Raw genomic sequence first — 15,710 nt, 5'->3', positions numbered from 1 at the left:
GTAGAATAGGCTTTCAGGTAGGCCTACACCAACAACAAGGCTACGTCCCGATTCTCCACCCTTTTCCATAAGTGTGCACTTGGACACTCCCTGTCATGGATTTAAAGCATAGGATTGGTGTAGCCTAAGCATTGGCTGGAGGGAGTTTCCACCATTCTAAACTCCATGCAAGAAAGTGTGAAAGCTTTAGTGCACACTTCGGGAGAATGGTGGAAAATCGGGACTAAGCCTTGAAGACTCTTTAGTAGTTAGTGGAATACTGTATAGAACTGTGTTTGAACAGATTTTTTGATACATTTACAAAAACAGATAGGCCTACATTACCTTTCATTGTTTGATTCCATGTTCTTAGTCCCTGATTCATCATCTGTTTAGTGACATGAAACACAAAGAAATGACTCTTGTAAATTCCAAAATCATCCAATTCTACAGTCCTTCTTCAAAATCACCCAATTTGACAGTCCTTCGTCGTATTGTGTCATAACTCATGACCTCAGAAATATTAACGTACACTGTGATCATATCCATTCAAAACAGTGAAAAGAGGTAGACTGGCTGACTATTTCTTTCAGTGACTTCCGATGGAATTGTATATTATTTAATTATGTTCCACTAAGATCCATTCCAGTTCAGCTTTTATAGCCATAACACTATTAACTCAATTGTAATTATAATACAATTTTGAATTTAACAAGGCCAAACACTTTAACAAAAACACTAACGTTAGGGTCATGAGACACTTAGAATTTGGACACAGAATGAACCCTCTTCTTTCCCCGTTTCCATTATTTCTGGGCTAGGACAAGTAGGTTACATCTGACCAGGGCAAAGACGTCCTGGATCGTTCTCTTTTCAGTGGCTATTGTGGGTATGTATTAAAAAGAAGTGCGATGTACCTTTCTTATGCCGTCGTCTTCTCTGCTGTCTTTTTTGGGGGAACTTCATTGTCTTGATCTCATCTTTTTTCTTCTGTAGCTCTTTAAATTTCTAAAGAACATGAAGTGCAACCATTCACTTTTAGCAACAACAATGTATACAATAAAAGCATTTACCCAAATCATGAAAATCTCCCTTTCAACAGTTGATTAATTATGTTTGTGTAATGTGTATATGGTAGAAGTCTTTAGACAAACAGAAAAACATACAATGTAGCTTTACAAAGATGAGTAGCTTATCCACATTTGACTTGCTTTTGAAAGTGGCGCTGATGTTGGTTAACGGGAATAAGTGGTACAGCCAGGCTATGCAGCCATTTTGTTATAACACATTTTTGATTTCCATGCAGGTTTCATCATTCATGGACTGCCTGTCCAAAATTAGTAGGGGATGCTAGCTATAGAGTTTATAGGCGACATAGCTAACTAGATAGCTAGCTAACGTTAGCTTGATATGCAAGATAGCTATAACCTGACTAGCAAGCATAACATGTGTGACATACTTGCCACTTCTCCTCGGAAATCCCGGGTAAGCAGTCCAACGACTTATCATTTTCTATGACGGGCGGGATACGAGAAGAACTAATGTCTACAAGTGTCCCACAATTTTCCTTAAGACCACGCGAAAGTCCAACTGCACGACATTTGTTTGAGGCTAACGTTTTTTCTTGATTTGCAACAACACTTTGTCTTTGGTCGTCCTCATCATTTGAACTAATTTCTGCATCGCTCAGACCTTTCGGTAAAAGTCCGCTATACATGCTGAGAATGGCAAATCAACAGCAACTCGGTTTATAAGGTGTTAGTCATAATCCAAAACAAACGGATATTTTAAAAATGGTCAAAATGCATCGAAAACTACATTTTCACTTCCGGGTGGACACTGTGACTCTTGCAAAACAACTGCTCCGATTGGGGAAAACAATATAGCCTCTACCAATGAAAACAGTTATTCTATCGCTGCACTAAAGCCCATGGTTGCGTTTCAGGTCGTCTTTATTACAGTCGCGCTGCGCATCTCAGATTATTGCCGAGATGTTGAACGCTAGTCCCTCTCAGAATTAACATAATTATAGAGAGATAACCACCATAAATGTGTTGGTATTCCATGATTAGATTAAAAAGACATATCCTATTGCAGCTATTGTATTTTTCAAAAGGTCAGTACATTTATTTTATTTTTTATTTGAGTCATTTAGCAGATGCTCTTATCCAAAGTGACTTACAGTTAGTGCATTCATATTAAGATAGCTAGGTGGGACAACCACATATCACAGTCATAGTAAGTACATTCTTCCTCAATAAAGTAGCTGTCAGCAAAGTCAGAGCTAGTAAGGGGTAAAACAGTCAAGTGCAAGTGTTAGTTCACGAAAGGCCTTATTTATTTATTTATTTGGGGGGGTCAGATGATAGGATGAAGAGGTAGGGTTTCAGATGTTTTCGGAAGCTGTCCTAGCTTTAGGGGGAAGCTGGTTCCACCATTGGGGTGCCAGGACAGAGAAGAGCTTGGACTGGGCTGAGCGGGACCTTCCCTCCCGTAGGAGTGGGAAGGCCAAGAGACCAGAGGTGGCAGAACGGAGTGCTCGGGTTGGGGTGTAGGGTTTGAGCATAGCTTGAAGGTAGGGAGGGACAGTTCCTCTTGCTGTTCCGTAGGCAAGTACCATGGTCTTGTAGTGGATGCGAGCTTCGACTGGAAGCCAGTGGAGTGTGCGGAGGAGTGGGGTGACATGGGAGAACTTGGGAAGGTTGAACACCAGGCGGGCTGCAGCGTTCTGGATAAGTTGCAGGGGTTTGATGGCACAAGCGGGGAGCCCAGCCAACAGCGAGTTGCAGTAGTCTACACTATGTTCAAGACACTAGGTGTATTCTATTCAGGAAGTTATTTTTGACTGTTTAACAAAAGCCTACACTCACTGGTTTGCCAATAAGGGTAATAACTATTTGGCTTTCCCGATCTAGAAATTCAGGCAAAACTAATTTAGATTCACCCAACAGTATCGCCAAGTAAGTTATACAGTGTTAGTAATTGTAGGTAAGTGGTTTGTTACAACTGGCAAGTCAATGATGAAAAAATATAAATCTGTTATTTATGCCATGTTCTCAGGAAGATAAGCATTCTATTTTGTGACCAATGGTTCACAATTTATTCGAACAGCTGAAGGCATTGCATTATCATTAGAATGATTAGCATGCAAATCTTGTATAGCCCTTGGCATTGGCAAAGGAAGATCTACCCTAAAATTGCTAATTCAGAAAATCACATCAGTCTTTTTTAGTTGCAAGTGATTGCCAAACCAATAATCTACATGAATTATGTCTATACAAAAAATATTTCCTAAAATGAAGTGTATATTCCTGTTTATTTCAATTGTATTGTAGGATGTGGCTGACAACAATAAATGTGTGAATATTCTCTCTGGACAATATTGATTGGTAGACAGCGAACATTGTTGTTTACAGATTTCCAAAATATGCATAACAGGGTGAAAGTCACAACTAATGACCCAGATCTTCCTTAAAGGTGACCCTCAATCAAAACAAAGGTGAATGACCCAGTACTCTCCTTGACCTCCCTGCGCCCTTTGCGGGAAATGTTCTCTACTCTACTTTAAAGAGAAATGTAATATGCAAAATAAACCAGGGTGATAGGGCTTATGCTATCCTAGTATATTAAAATGTCATTCTGAAAATGTCAAATCTCTATCTTATCCCCTGAAATATGCTACCATTAGCTGCTATCACTCACTCAGAATGATTGCCCATTTAATTACTCATGTGACAATGTGATGGAAAAAAGCAGGGTGAACTCTGAAGGTAAATGAGGAACCACAAAGTCAGGGTAAATACGTATTTAACAATATGGTGGCATTAGAAGCTTGAATTGTTTTGTATTGATTACCAGACTTTGTGTTCTATTTCACAGTTGAATTATTGCCTCTCTGAGCTGTCTCGCTCTCTCCTTGGCATGTACTCCAGCTCATTATTTCCAAAATGTCTTGGTAATTGGGAGTTGGCTGTTTAAAACTTGGAGTCTCTTATTAAGTTTTGGCCATGGTGGATAAGAGGCAGCAGTACTGTAAGTGCAGAGAGATAAACGAATCATCTTAAACCCCTAATTATTAGTATCTTAGTGTGACAGACTGTTTTTTGCGAGCTCACCAAATTGAGCCTCAAATGAGGAAAGGCATATCTGTGGAAGTGGTAATAATTTTAAGTAATCTCGATCTGGCTTGGGGTGGCAGAATTCATTAGTGCAGATTAGCACTGTGTGTACAAAGTAAATGAGATATCTAATAGCAAACGTGGAGGTCCAGGGATTCTTAATTTCCTGCCGAAGATGAGGGATGATGTTGAGGCGATTATACATATATTTTAATATTCTGACTTACCCTATATGGATCCGTGTGTGCCGTTAGCCAGTCAGTTATACTTTATCACCTAACCTTTGACCTTTCACACATAGCAGTCAGCCACTTTGAAAGTTGTATCTAAAACAGAAAATATGAAGCGCAAATCAGATTATGCAGTGTTATCCGACAAGGTAGCAAGAAGAATTGTTTTCTGCAATGATACGGAGGAAGCTAATTTTGTGTGTAAGGAGTAGGTTGGGGGGAAATAATAAGATTACAAAGAATAATTTGCTGATATAATTACACCAAAATTGGGTACACACAATCATCAAATACATGTATTGCTTGACCTGGGTTAGCCAGTGAAATAAATCCTCCTTCTATAGCCTTTGTTAATTTGTTTTTATCATCTCCAAGTGGTGTTTGTGCAGGCAGTTCAATTTGCATGTGTAATTCCACTGTGCAAATTGACAACAAGTAGATAATTCTAGGAAACAGGCTGGTTGCTGGCCCCAGCTATCTTCCCAAGCCTATTCATTTTGAGGAACCACTGAGGCATGAAACTCATACATCAACTATTTCCTGACAACGCTCAGGCTTATTGTCCCCTAAAATGTCATTACAGACATTATTTATTAAGCTAATTCATTTATTAAACCATATTTACTCTGACGGAATTTGTCACATTTTATCCATATCCCACGCATTAGAACAATGTTGTTTTTATGAGTCAAGTAAATTCTCCCAAAGTTTTGAATTAATCTTAATGGGTTTCACACATGACATTGTTAAAATATATAAACATGTAAATGGATCATGGTTTTCGAAAATGAGTGCAATCTAATGTCATCCTCAGAAAATATTGTTGTGTTGGTTCTCTGTTATTATAGTCTGGTCTCAGATCTGTATGTGCTTTAGCAAACTACTCTGACTTTCATCGACAATGATATAGTTGAACAAGTTGGCTAAAATCACATACTGATAAGGCCACCACATGCAAACTTGAGGCAACCATTGAATATAACATTGTTATGTTCGCTATGTAGCCCCTGGGAGTTATTGTTGTGTTCCTTTTGACTCACCGTAGATTTTCTACGGGAGCCACCGTACCTTAGCTAAACAGCTGTTGTTATGCTAGCTCACGAATGTGAGGATCTTAGAGTTGTGGCTAATAAACCAGAGCCGTTTATAAAGAACTAAGTCTCGTTCTTCATCCACCCGTCATTCCCACCATCTCTCTGCCTCCTCCGGACTCGTTTCTGCCTCCTCCAGACTCGTTTCTGCCTCCTCCGGACTCGTCTCTGCCTCCTCCGGACTGGTTTCTGCCTCCTCCGGACTGGTTTCTGCCTCCTCCGGACTCGTTTCTGCCTCCTCCGGACTCGTTTCTGTCTCCTCCTGACTCGTTTCTGCCTCCTCCGGACTCATTTCTACCTCCTCCAGACTCGTTTCTGCCTCCTGCTGCTCGTTTCTGCCTCCTCCGGACTCATTTTTGCCTCCTCCGGACTCGTTTCTACCTCCTCCAGACTAGTTTCTGCCTCCTCTGGACCCGTTTCTGCCTCCTCCTGACTCGTTTCTGCCTCCTCCGGACTCATTTCTGCCTCACCCAGGCGATCCTGTCATTCCCTGGGAGCAATGGAAAAGCCTGTTTGAAATGTACCTCACAGTTATAGGACTGTTTTCTTTGCGACTTGCGGTAACTCTCCATGGTTCTAAATCAATAATGTCAGAAACATTAACTTGCTTGACCATGCTGTAGGTCATGTACAGTTGAAGTCGGAAGTTTACATACACCTTAACCAAATACATTTAAACTCAGTTTTTCACAATTTCTGACATTTAATCCTAGTAAAAATTCCCTGTCTTAGGTCAGTTAGGATCACAACTTTATTTTAAGAATGTGAAATGTCAAAATAATAGTAGAAAGAATGATTTATTTAAGCTTTTTTTATTTAATCACATTCCCAGTGGGTCAGAAGTTTACATACACTCAATTAGGATTTGGTAGCATTGCCTTTAAATTGTTTAACTTGGGTCAAACGTTTTGGGTAGCCATCCACAAGCTTCCACAATAAGTTGGGTGAATTTTGGCCCATTCCTCCTGACAGAGCTGGTGTCAGGTTTGTAGGCCTCCTTGCTCGCACACGCTTTTTCAGTTCTGCCCACAAATGTTCTATAGGATTGAGGTCAGGGCTTTGTGATGGCCACTCCAGTACCTTGACTTTGTTGTCCTTAAGCCATTTTTCCACAACTTTGGAAGTCTGCTTGGGGTCATTTTCTATTTGGAAGACCCATTTGCGACCAAGCTTTAACTTCCTGACTGATGTCTTGAGATGTTGCTTCAATATATCCACATAATTTTCCTTCCTCATGATGCCATCTATTTTGTGAAGTGCACCAGTCTCTCCTGCAGCAAAGTACCCCCACAGCATGATGGTGCCACCCCCGTGCTTCTGCTCTACCAATAGTTTTGTAACAAAAATTGTGGAGTTAAATAGTAAGTGTGCCAACACCTCGCAGATACAGTGTAGGTAAACTAGTCTACATGATGAGATTATTATGGATAAGAGCGAGAATATTTGTATTTGTCAAACGGCAGTGATGGAATTTTTTTGTCACGCCTGCTCCCGCGCCCCCTCCCTGGCGCTCGAGGGCGCCAGACTGCCCATCATTACGCACACCTGTCACCATCGTTACGCGCACCTGTCACCATCGTTACGCGCACCTGTCACCATCGTTACGCGCACCTGTCACCATCGTTACGCGCATCTGCGCTTCATTGGACTCACCTTCATCACTGTTTAATTACCTCCCCTATATCTGTCTGTACCAGTATTGGTCAGTCACATGAATGAAACAAAACGTTAATGATCAATTAATTATGCTAAATCATGCAAATATAACTTGTCTGTGTATAGACGTATATAAGACAACTGCTGGGACTGCCCGAGCAGAACTCCTGGTTGACATGTGTACATTTGGTGCATTAAGTTGGTTGGAATCTCTCCAGCACGCTAACAATAAACAATGATTCATTTAAGATTGACTTTGAGTGTCCCTAGTGGTAATTTCCACGACATGGTGTAGAATTTCCACGACACATCGATCATTAGGTCACCAGAATAAGACCCTCATAGTTTATTGGAAAGGAGCACCAACATCACTGTGCACTTTCACCACCCTGTGAAGTTCATCATAACTTATTTCATCTGTAGCCTAATAAACTGCATAGTTTCCTGAGTCGTAGTGGGAGGACCACACCATATCATCACGTGAATCCAAGTTTATACAATGGTTATTATATCAATATTTGCGCATAAAGGCGTTTCCACCGCCATTTCTTGCATAATTAGCTTTACTGACACAAAAAGATCCCACCATGTAGAACAAACACATTTTCTGTCACATTTATAAAATTGTACCGAAACTTCTGGTTTCCATCACAGCTGTCCTGATTTTTTTTTTTTAACGGTATGACTTTACTCACATAAAAACTGTGGTTAGACATTTTTTTTAAATTGTTTTATCTTGTCCCTCTGCAGCTGACATATGGTGAGCAATATGTTTGGAACATCGAATCGCAATAAAATCACAGTATCAAATCGCAATACATGTAGAATCGTGAGAATCGCAATACATACTGTGTCGTATTGGCACCTAAGTATCATGATAATATCGTATCATATCGTGAGGTCCCTGGCAATTCCCAGTCCTAAGAGGTATGATTAGATATGCAGGAAATAGATTGCAGGAAAAAGCTGTTTCAGGTGTTTGAAAATTTTTAAATTCTCCAACTGACAGACCGGGGGCATAGCCCCCCTACAGACCACCATCCTCACTTACTTTCCTCACTTACTCAGATTTTTGGGGTGCATGATGCCCCTGGCAGTATACCCTCTAGACAAAACTGTTTCATACAAAATGGTGGTGCATTTCCTGGAGCCAGAGATGGAAGGACAGGGGAAAGAATCATTGACATGGTGAGGGTTGAGCTCCGCATATGGGAACTATTGGTGCTGTGTTATTTCTTGTCAGGTGTCACGACTTCCTCCGAAGCTGCCTCCTCTCCTTGTTCGGGCAGGCTTCGGCGTTCGTCGTCACTGGCCATTTGTTTTGTCTTGTTTATTACACACACCTGGTTCATATCCCCTCATCAGTACCTGTATAAGTGTTCCCTCTGCCCCCTTGTCTTTGTGTGTGATTGTTTATTGTGGAGGTTCGATTAGCTCGGTGTAGCTCTTTGTTATGTTGTATCGCCGGGTTATTTTCACCCGTGTGCTTCGTTTTTTTCCAGTGCGCCTGTTTTCCGCACTGGAGTGTTTGATGTATGGCTGTGTATAACTGTGTTTCTGAATAAACCTTTTATTCTGTGATTTGCCCTCCTGTGCCTGACTCCTTCAAATCACTCACCACATCAGGGTTTAGGGCAGGGATGGGCAACTGGCAGCCTGGGAACAATTTCCAAAAACAGGTCCCCCGACCCCCAAAAAATATATTTGTATTTTAGTTTTAAAAAATTGGAACTCAGTCGGGGTCTCAACTTACTGTTGAGAGTTAGAGTAGTAGAACACACAAGCAGTTTTTCTCTTGTTATGACAGTCAATTAGCCATGTCAGCTAACCATTTTTTTATTGGTGAATTAGTCAGCCGGATTGGTCAATTAGTTAGCCAGCTATCTAAACTTGTAGTAATCATGGCGGAATACTGACCGGGCTCACATGGCACGTGCCCAGGGGCCCTGACCTCCAGGGGGCGCCCATTGATTTTGTTAGTCACTCTCACTCAGATATCCCGAGTGGCGCAGTGGTCTAAGGCACTGCATCGCAGTGCTAGCTGTGCCACTAGAGATCCTGGTTCGAATCCAGGCTCTGTCGTAGCCGGCCGCGACCGGGAGACCCATGGGGCGGCGCACAATTGGCCCAGCGTCGTCCAGGGTAGGGGAGGGAATGGCCGGCAGGTATGTAGCTCAGTTGGTAGAGCATGGCGTTTGCAACGCCAGGGTTGTGGGTTCGATTCCCACGGGGGGCCAGTATGAAAAATATAAAAATACTGTATGCACTCACTAACTGTAAGTCGCTCTGGATAAGAGTGTCTGCTAAATGACTAAAATGTAAATGTAAATGTAAATATCATATTAAGATGGCATAAGTCATGGCAAAATGTGTATAATTGAAGAGAACATGTTTTAAAACTGCAACATTTTCTCTACGCCCCATGGCAAAATGTGTAGAATTGCAGGACATTAACTTTAAAACTTAAAATGTTCTCTCTGCCATCAAAACGGGTGGGGGGGCCTCCCAACCAAATCTAGCTTAGGGCCCCCAAAAGGCTAGGGCCAGCCCTGGCTACTGGTATAAGGCATTGAGTTAAGAGAATTAAGTAGTTTAACTGCACAAATGGATTGATTGCACAAATCAGTTGTCTGCATGTGTGGGTATGGATGTAGGTACGCAGACCCAGGAGCCACTGCAGACCCTCATGATGTGTTTAGATTTTTTGTGGCCCCTAGCCCCATCAAAGTTGCCATCCCTGGTTTAGAGTTCAATATGTCTAATGTTATAAACCCTGGAGAAGATGGCTTACTACTGTAGAAATAGCATGGCCTTCACACTGACAATAATAAATATATAAACACACATGACTAAATGGGTAAATCCTATTTTAATAAGGACTCTGATCTATTCCGCTCTGACAGCCACCTTTCCAAATGAGTGTCTAGTCAATGTTACACACAGACAGCAGTTAAATAAGTGAAGCTAAACGTTTCTTGCACCTAGCTCCCTGGCCTGTTACTGCTGACTTATGGATATGTCAGTTGAGCAGAGTACATGGCACTGTGAATAATTTGTAATTGTGAGAGATGAAGTAACACATAAGGGGTCATACATTTTAATGTTACATGTTCTCTGGATAATTCCATCATGCCATTCTCCGATACTTCCTTCTTTCAACTCACCTGTCACCCAAAAGCACTTATCACAGCAGTTATGTTGAGTTGTGTTTGAACTGTTTTACAATATTGATTAGGAGGCATGACATTTTAATTAATACCAGGTCTTGGTTTGCGTATGAGGGAGATGAGGGGAGCAATGGAGATAAGAATAAAGCACTTCATGTGAAAAGCTGGTAAAAGGGATAAAGCAAATGAGAAAGACGCATTGATTAACTGTATTTAAGGTGTAAAAAAATAGCAATATCTATCTGTCTGCGTCCATCTGTCTGTCCATCCATCAGCATGTCTATCTGTCAAAGTTGATTCTGTGATGCACAAAAGTCATTGAGACTTAACCAATCAATCTGTGTTTTCTCTCCACAGGTTGCATTTAATGTCTATTTAAGCAGGGAACTCGGCTTGCCAAGAGAGGGAGAGGAGTGAGAGAGGACTAGCGGGAGATGAGGTAACTTTGCAGCACTCCACTGAACAGCAATAAGCTTTGAGGGCTTAGCCAGCATAAACACATTAAACAGATGAGATTCATCAGCACTCTAGTGTCAAATCCATAATGCCCACAGGCAAATCTCAACAACAGCCAACTGCAGATACAGGGCTCTCCTCAACACACAGGAAAGCTGCTATCAATTCTGCAAGAAGCAAGAAATATATTTTTTAAATAAAGAAATTGTAAGTAAAAATAGGTCTCCAATTGACAGTCTTTCTGACCAAATACATATTATAAACTAGTCTAGACATTCCATCAAATGCATGCAAAGTTACATGGCATCATCATTTAACAACATGTTGTGAATGTTTTGTCACAGAAATATTACCTGCTGAGAATAAATTATGTGTAAATTACAAAAGATTGAAAAGCAATCTTTTAGCAGATCATGATACTAAGTCTTATTAAACAAAGGCTGGAATTCAAAACGAAACTAGGCATAGTGATGTTTATCCAGTGTCTTTACTTACCAACTACAGTAGCTATACTTATTACAGGAAAGTGTGATAGGTTAGACAGGCATGCTAGGGAGTGGTTAGGGTTAGGTTAAGTTTAGGCATGCTAGGGAGTGGTTAGGGTTAGGTTAAGTTTAGGCATGCTAGGGAGTGGTTAGGGTTAGGTTAAGTTTAGCCACGCTAGGGAGTGGTTAAGGTTAGGTTAAGTTTAGGCACGCTAGGGAGTGGTTAGGGTTAGGTTAAGTTTAGCCACGCTAGGGAGTGGTTAGGGTTAGGTTAAGTTTAGCCACGCTAGGGAGTGGTTAGGGTTAGGTTAAGTTTAGCCACGCTAGGGAGTGGTTAGGGTTAGGTTAAGTTTAGCCACGCTAGGGAGTGGTTAGGGTTAGGTTAAGTTTAGCCACGCTAGGGAGTGGTTAGGGTTAGGTTAAGTTTAGCCACACTAGGGAGTGGTTAGGGTTAGGTTAAGTTTATGCACGCTAGGGAGTGGTTAGGGTTAGGTTAAGTTTAGCCACGCTAGGGAGTGGTTAGGGTTAGGTTAAGTTTAGCCACGCTAGGGAGTGGTTAGGGTTAGGTTAAGTTTAGGCACGCTAGGGAGTGGTTAGGGTTAGGTTAAGTTTAGCCACGCTAGGGAGTGGTTAGGGTTAGGTTAAGTTTAGCCACGCTAGGGAGTGGTTAGGGTTAGGTTAAGTTTAGGCACGCTAGGGAGTGGTTAGGGTTAGGTTAAGTTTAGCCACGCTAGGGAGTGGTTAGGGTTAGGTTAAGTTTAGGCACGCTAGGGAGTGGTTAGGGTTAGGTTAAGTTTAGCCACGCTAGGGAGTGGTTAGGGTTAGGTTAAGTTTAGCCACGCTAGGGAGTGGTTAGGGTTAGGTTAAGTTTAGGCACGCTAGGGAGTGGTTAGGGTTAGGTTAAGTTTAGGCACGCTAGGGAGTGGTTAGGGTTAGGTTAAGTTTAGCCACGCTAGGGAGTGGTTAGGGTTAGGTTAAGTTCAGGCATGCTAGGGAGTGGTTAGGGTTAGGTTAAGGTTAGGTAATGGTACTCCCTTTATATTAGCTCCATCCTTGTGTATTTTATTTTACTCCTCTTGTGTTACTATTTTATTATTATTTTAAAACTCTGCATCTTTGGGAAGGGCTCGTAAGCAAGCATTTCACGGTAAAGTCTACACCAGTTGTATTCGGCGCATGTGACACATACAGTTTTATTTGATTTGATTTTAAGGTTAAACCACGCCAAAATGAAAACGCCATTGGATTACAAACCCGGTAATCCTGTTCCAAGACACTTCAGCCCAAATGAGCAAACAGTCTAGTGGACCAACGATTCAAACTTGGCCGTCGCTAGCCTATACAGAGAGCCAATAGCAGAGCCACGCCTCGCAGTAGTGTGATTCGCTAAAATTTAATCATGACAAATACTTTACTCAGTAGGTCACTCCCATAGAATTCTATGGTCACTCCCACTAAGGCCAATTTTGAGTGGTTGATATCCCAGGCTTATATTCGCTGTGCGCAATAGCCTGGGGGCGAGGATATATCCCCCGTCACCCTCAATTTTCTTGAAAATGCAATCCATGTACAGTAAAACACGTGTTTGTCGATTTGCTAAAAGTTCAACATATTTCATCTTTAATTAGGTTAATCTCTGAGCTGCACAGCTGGAGCAGTATATCATACCCTGATAAAATTATACATTTAAATTGAAATATTTCTCCTTGGAGGTACTTTAAGGGGGGCCCTTCAACTTTATTTCACCATTTATCTGTTGTCTCATTTATTTCTAAATCGTTATAGTCCTTTTGGATAGTTTCACTGGAGGCAGCCAGATCAGTATGAAATTAAGCTCAGTTTGAATCTTTACATGCTGCTAAGATGAGCTGAGATTCAATCATCAGTTGCCTACCCTACCAGAGTGAGTCCCCTCTGATGAAATGGACAACATATTCATAGGTTCACTTACATGGTTGATTATAGCAGCGGAGATAGGAGGTACAACCTTTCTTCCATGTATAACTTTTTTCAATGTGAAAATGAAGATTTATAATGGCCCTCATTGATTGAGTCTGGAAGTGTAAAAACAAAAGGGAGGAGAACTCATCTCACATGGTGGAGAAATACAATATGAACAATCTTGTCTTCAGTTAGTTTACTCCTATACTCTCTGATGTGTTAATGCGTAAAACAGTCCTATTCATTAATTTCCAGCTGCTTAATGTATCATTTACAGCAGAGAGAATGTTGTGTTTTTCTGCTAATTTGTGTTCATGGCCTTGTAATCATTCCATTACCTTGCCTGACATAAAATAATGGGGAATATTACCTGATGAATTAATTTACGCGATAGCATCTGGAGTAAGAAGCTTAAATGCCATCTTAAATTACATGCAGGCATTGGAAAACTTTCAACTTGTCTCATTTGCATACGAGGAGCACTAAGTGGAGCCTTGCTTCTCAGAGAGGCCGGCACACTCCCGGAGAAGGCTAATTGATGAAATAATTATAATAAATTATAAATCACATAATTAGTGAGCAGAAAATATTATCCACAATCTTTTTTTCTCCATAACAGACATATCCCTCTCTATTGTTTGGTCATACTTAAATGTACAGCCAACAATTAAGCTATAACTCATTAGCACCAAACTGTTGGTCATTAGCATCAAACTGTGGCACTGGTCCACATCACAAGGAGTGCATCATTGTGTACCAATCATCATAAATTGTTATGTTTGTCACGTCTTCTTCTGTATAACCTCTGACAGGTGAAAATACTCCTCTCAAAAGTGGATTATACAGTAACAAGTCACTTTAAGACTTCACAAAGGCATACCAGTGTAAAAGGAGTTGGGTTGTCGTGTTTGGAAAGTGTTTCAGAAATATATCCAGAATAAATTGGGCCTTGTCGTAATACTAACAAAACAAAATATGGCTAGTATGGCTGGAATCTTTTCACACAATCAAGTTGAACCTTACCAAACTGGCCGATTTTACAGCTTGGCTAGGCTTCATAGTGTGAAAAGAGTACAAGTTGGTACCAGTCTTGAAAGTGATTCTCATACAAAGGTCACCAAATCACAATGTAAATCACACTGCACTGAAATTGTATTCCTGCAATAGATAACTGGAAACAAGGAAATTATTAGTAAACACATTTACAATGTTCTATTAAATAGCAGAAGTGTTATAATGAAATAACTCCATGCCCAGTTTACACCAAATAGTCCATCGAAGGCTTCACCCTATTAATTTAAACCTAATTTATTTCCCAATGAAAGTATTTGTACAACAACTTGTTCCATTTCCATTTCATTTTAATGTCTGAGATGACATTCTGTTTGAAAATTACTCTCTACAGTAATTTGAATTGACTAAAATGAGGGAATGTCAATTTAGAGAGTGGAAAATAAAAATGCTCAGCTGACTGATATCATCTCTTTACTTTTGGTCAATGGAAATGTTCATGTCCTGAAAAAGCAGCAATGACAATAATGGTTCTGGTCTAATCAAAATTTAAAAAATCAAATTTGATTGGCCACATGCGCCGAATACAACAGGTGCAGACATTACAGTGAAATTCTTACTTACAGCCCTTAACCAACAGTGCATTTATTTTTAATAAAAAAAAGTAAAATAAAACAACAACAAAAAAGTGTTGAGAAAAAAAGAGCAGAAGTAAAATAAAATAACAGTAGGAAGGCTATATATACAGGGGGGTACCGGTGCAGAGTCAATGTGCGGGGGCACCGGCTAGTTGAGGTAGTTGAAGTAATATGTACATGTGGGTAGAGTTAAAGTAACTATGCATAAATAATTAACAGAGTAGCAGCAGCGTAAAAAGATGGGGTGGGGGGGCAGTGCAAATAGTCCGGGTAGCCATGATTAGCTGTGCAGGAGTCTTATGGCTTGGGGGTAGAAGCTGTTGAGAAGTCTTTTGGACCTAGACTTGGCACTCCGGTACCGCTTGCCATGCGGTAGCAGAGAGAACAGTCTATGACTAGGGGTCCTCTTCATTTTAACTAGGAAATCACTGTAACATTTTATAAGGTTCGTAGCCAGAATGTCACTCAGGTGTGTCCATCTTGAAATGGCAAAACCTGCTGAATTGTATTGATGCTCAGAAGTATTGTCCCACTGGGCAAAGACTTCAATTCTGCGTTTAGTTTTGATTTACATTTGATTGAGTTGTCAACTAACATGAATTCAATGTGTAATCAACAAAAATTTGAGCCACGTCATTGGATTTATGTTTACATTCCTTTATGTTGGCTTTTGCAAATCCAATCAGTTTCCACGTTAATTCAACGTCATGACATTATTTATTATTTTGAAATGGATTCAACCAGTTTGTGCCAAGTGGGGTACCAATTGTTACTGTATTACCCCTATGTTATGGTATAATAGCAGCATCCTCTGTCAGGGCGTGTTGTAGGTGTAATGTAGGAATCAAACGCAGGACTCAGACTGAATGTTCCAAAGGCTGTATTACTGGCCAAACTAAGGCAACAGGACAACTAGCCCGAAAGCGAAAAAAACACGC

At 40.8% G+C, this 15,710-nt stretch overlaps 1 protein-coding gene across 4 annotated transcripts in view; it reads right to left on the bottom strand.

The window, feature by feature from the left end:
- Positions 1-15,710, bottom strand: part of LOC121553172 (protein FAM204A) — a 92,449-nt gene that overhangs the window by 25,418 nt on the left and 51,321 nt on the right. The window contains exons 1-3 of one of the 4 annotated variants that reach the window (XM_045211519.1): positions 4,325-4,423; positions 897-987; positions 325-367 (exon numbers count right to left, since the gene is read on the bottom strand). In XM_045211519.1, coding sequence (XP_045067454.1) covers positions 325-367; positions 897-945 — 92 coding nt within the window. In that variant the 5' untranslated portion in view covers positions 946-987; positions 4,325-4,423. Of the gene's footprint in view, positions 1-324; positions 368-896; positions 988-1,438; positions 2,130-4,324; positions 4,424-15,710 lie in introns of those variants that run through there. The other 3 variants (XM_041866110.2, XM_041866109.2, XM_041866111.2) reach the window with 3 other exon arrangements.

Source organism: Coregonus clupeaformis, chromosome 37 (genome assembly GCF_020615455.1).
Source record: "Coregonus clupeaformis isolate EN_2021a chromosome 37, ASM2061545v1, whole genome shotgun sequence".
NCBI classification, from domain to species: Eukaryota; Metazoa; Chordata; class Actinopteri; order Salmoniformes; family Salmonidae; genus Coregonus; species Coregonus clupeaformis.
The sequence above is the reverse complement of the archived record's forward strand: the minus strand, read 5'-3'. Positions and strand labels throughout refer to the sequence as shown.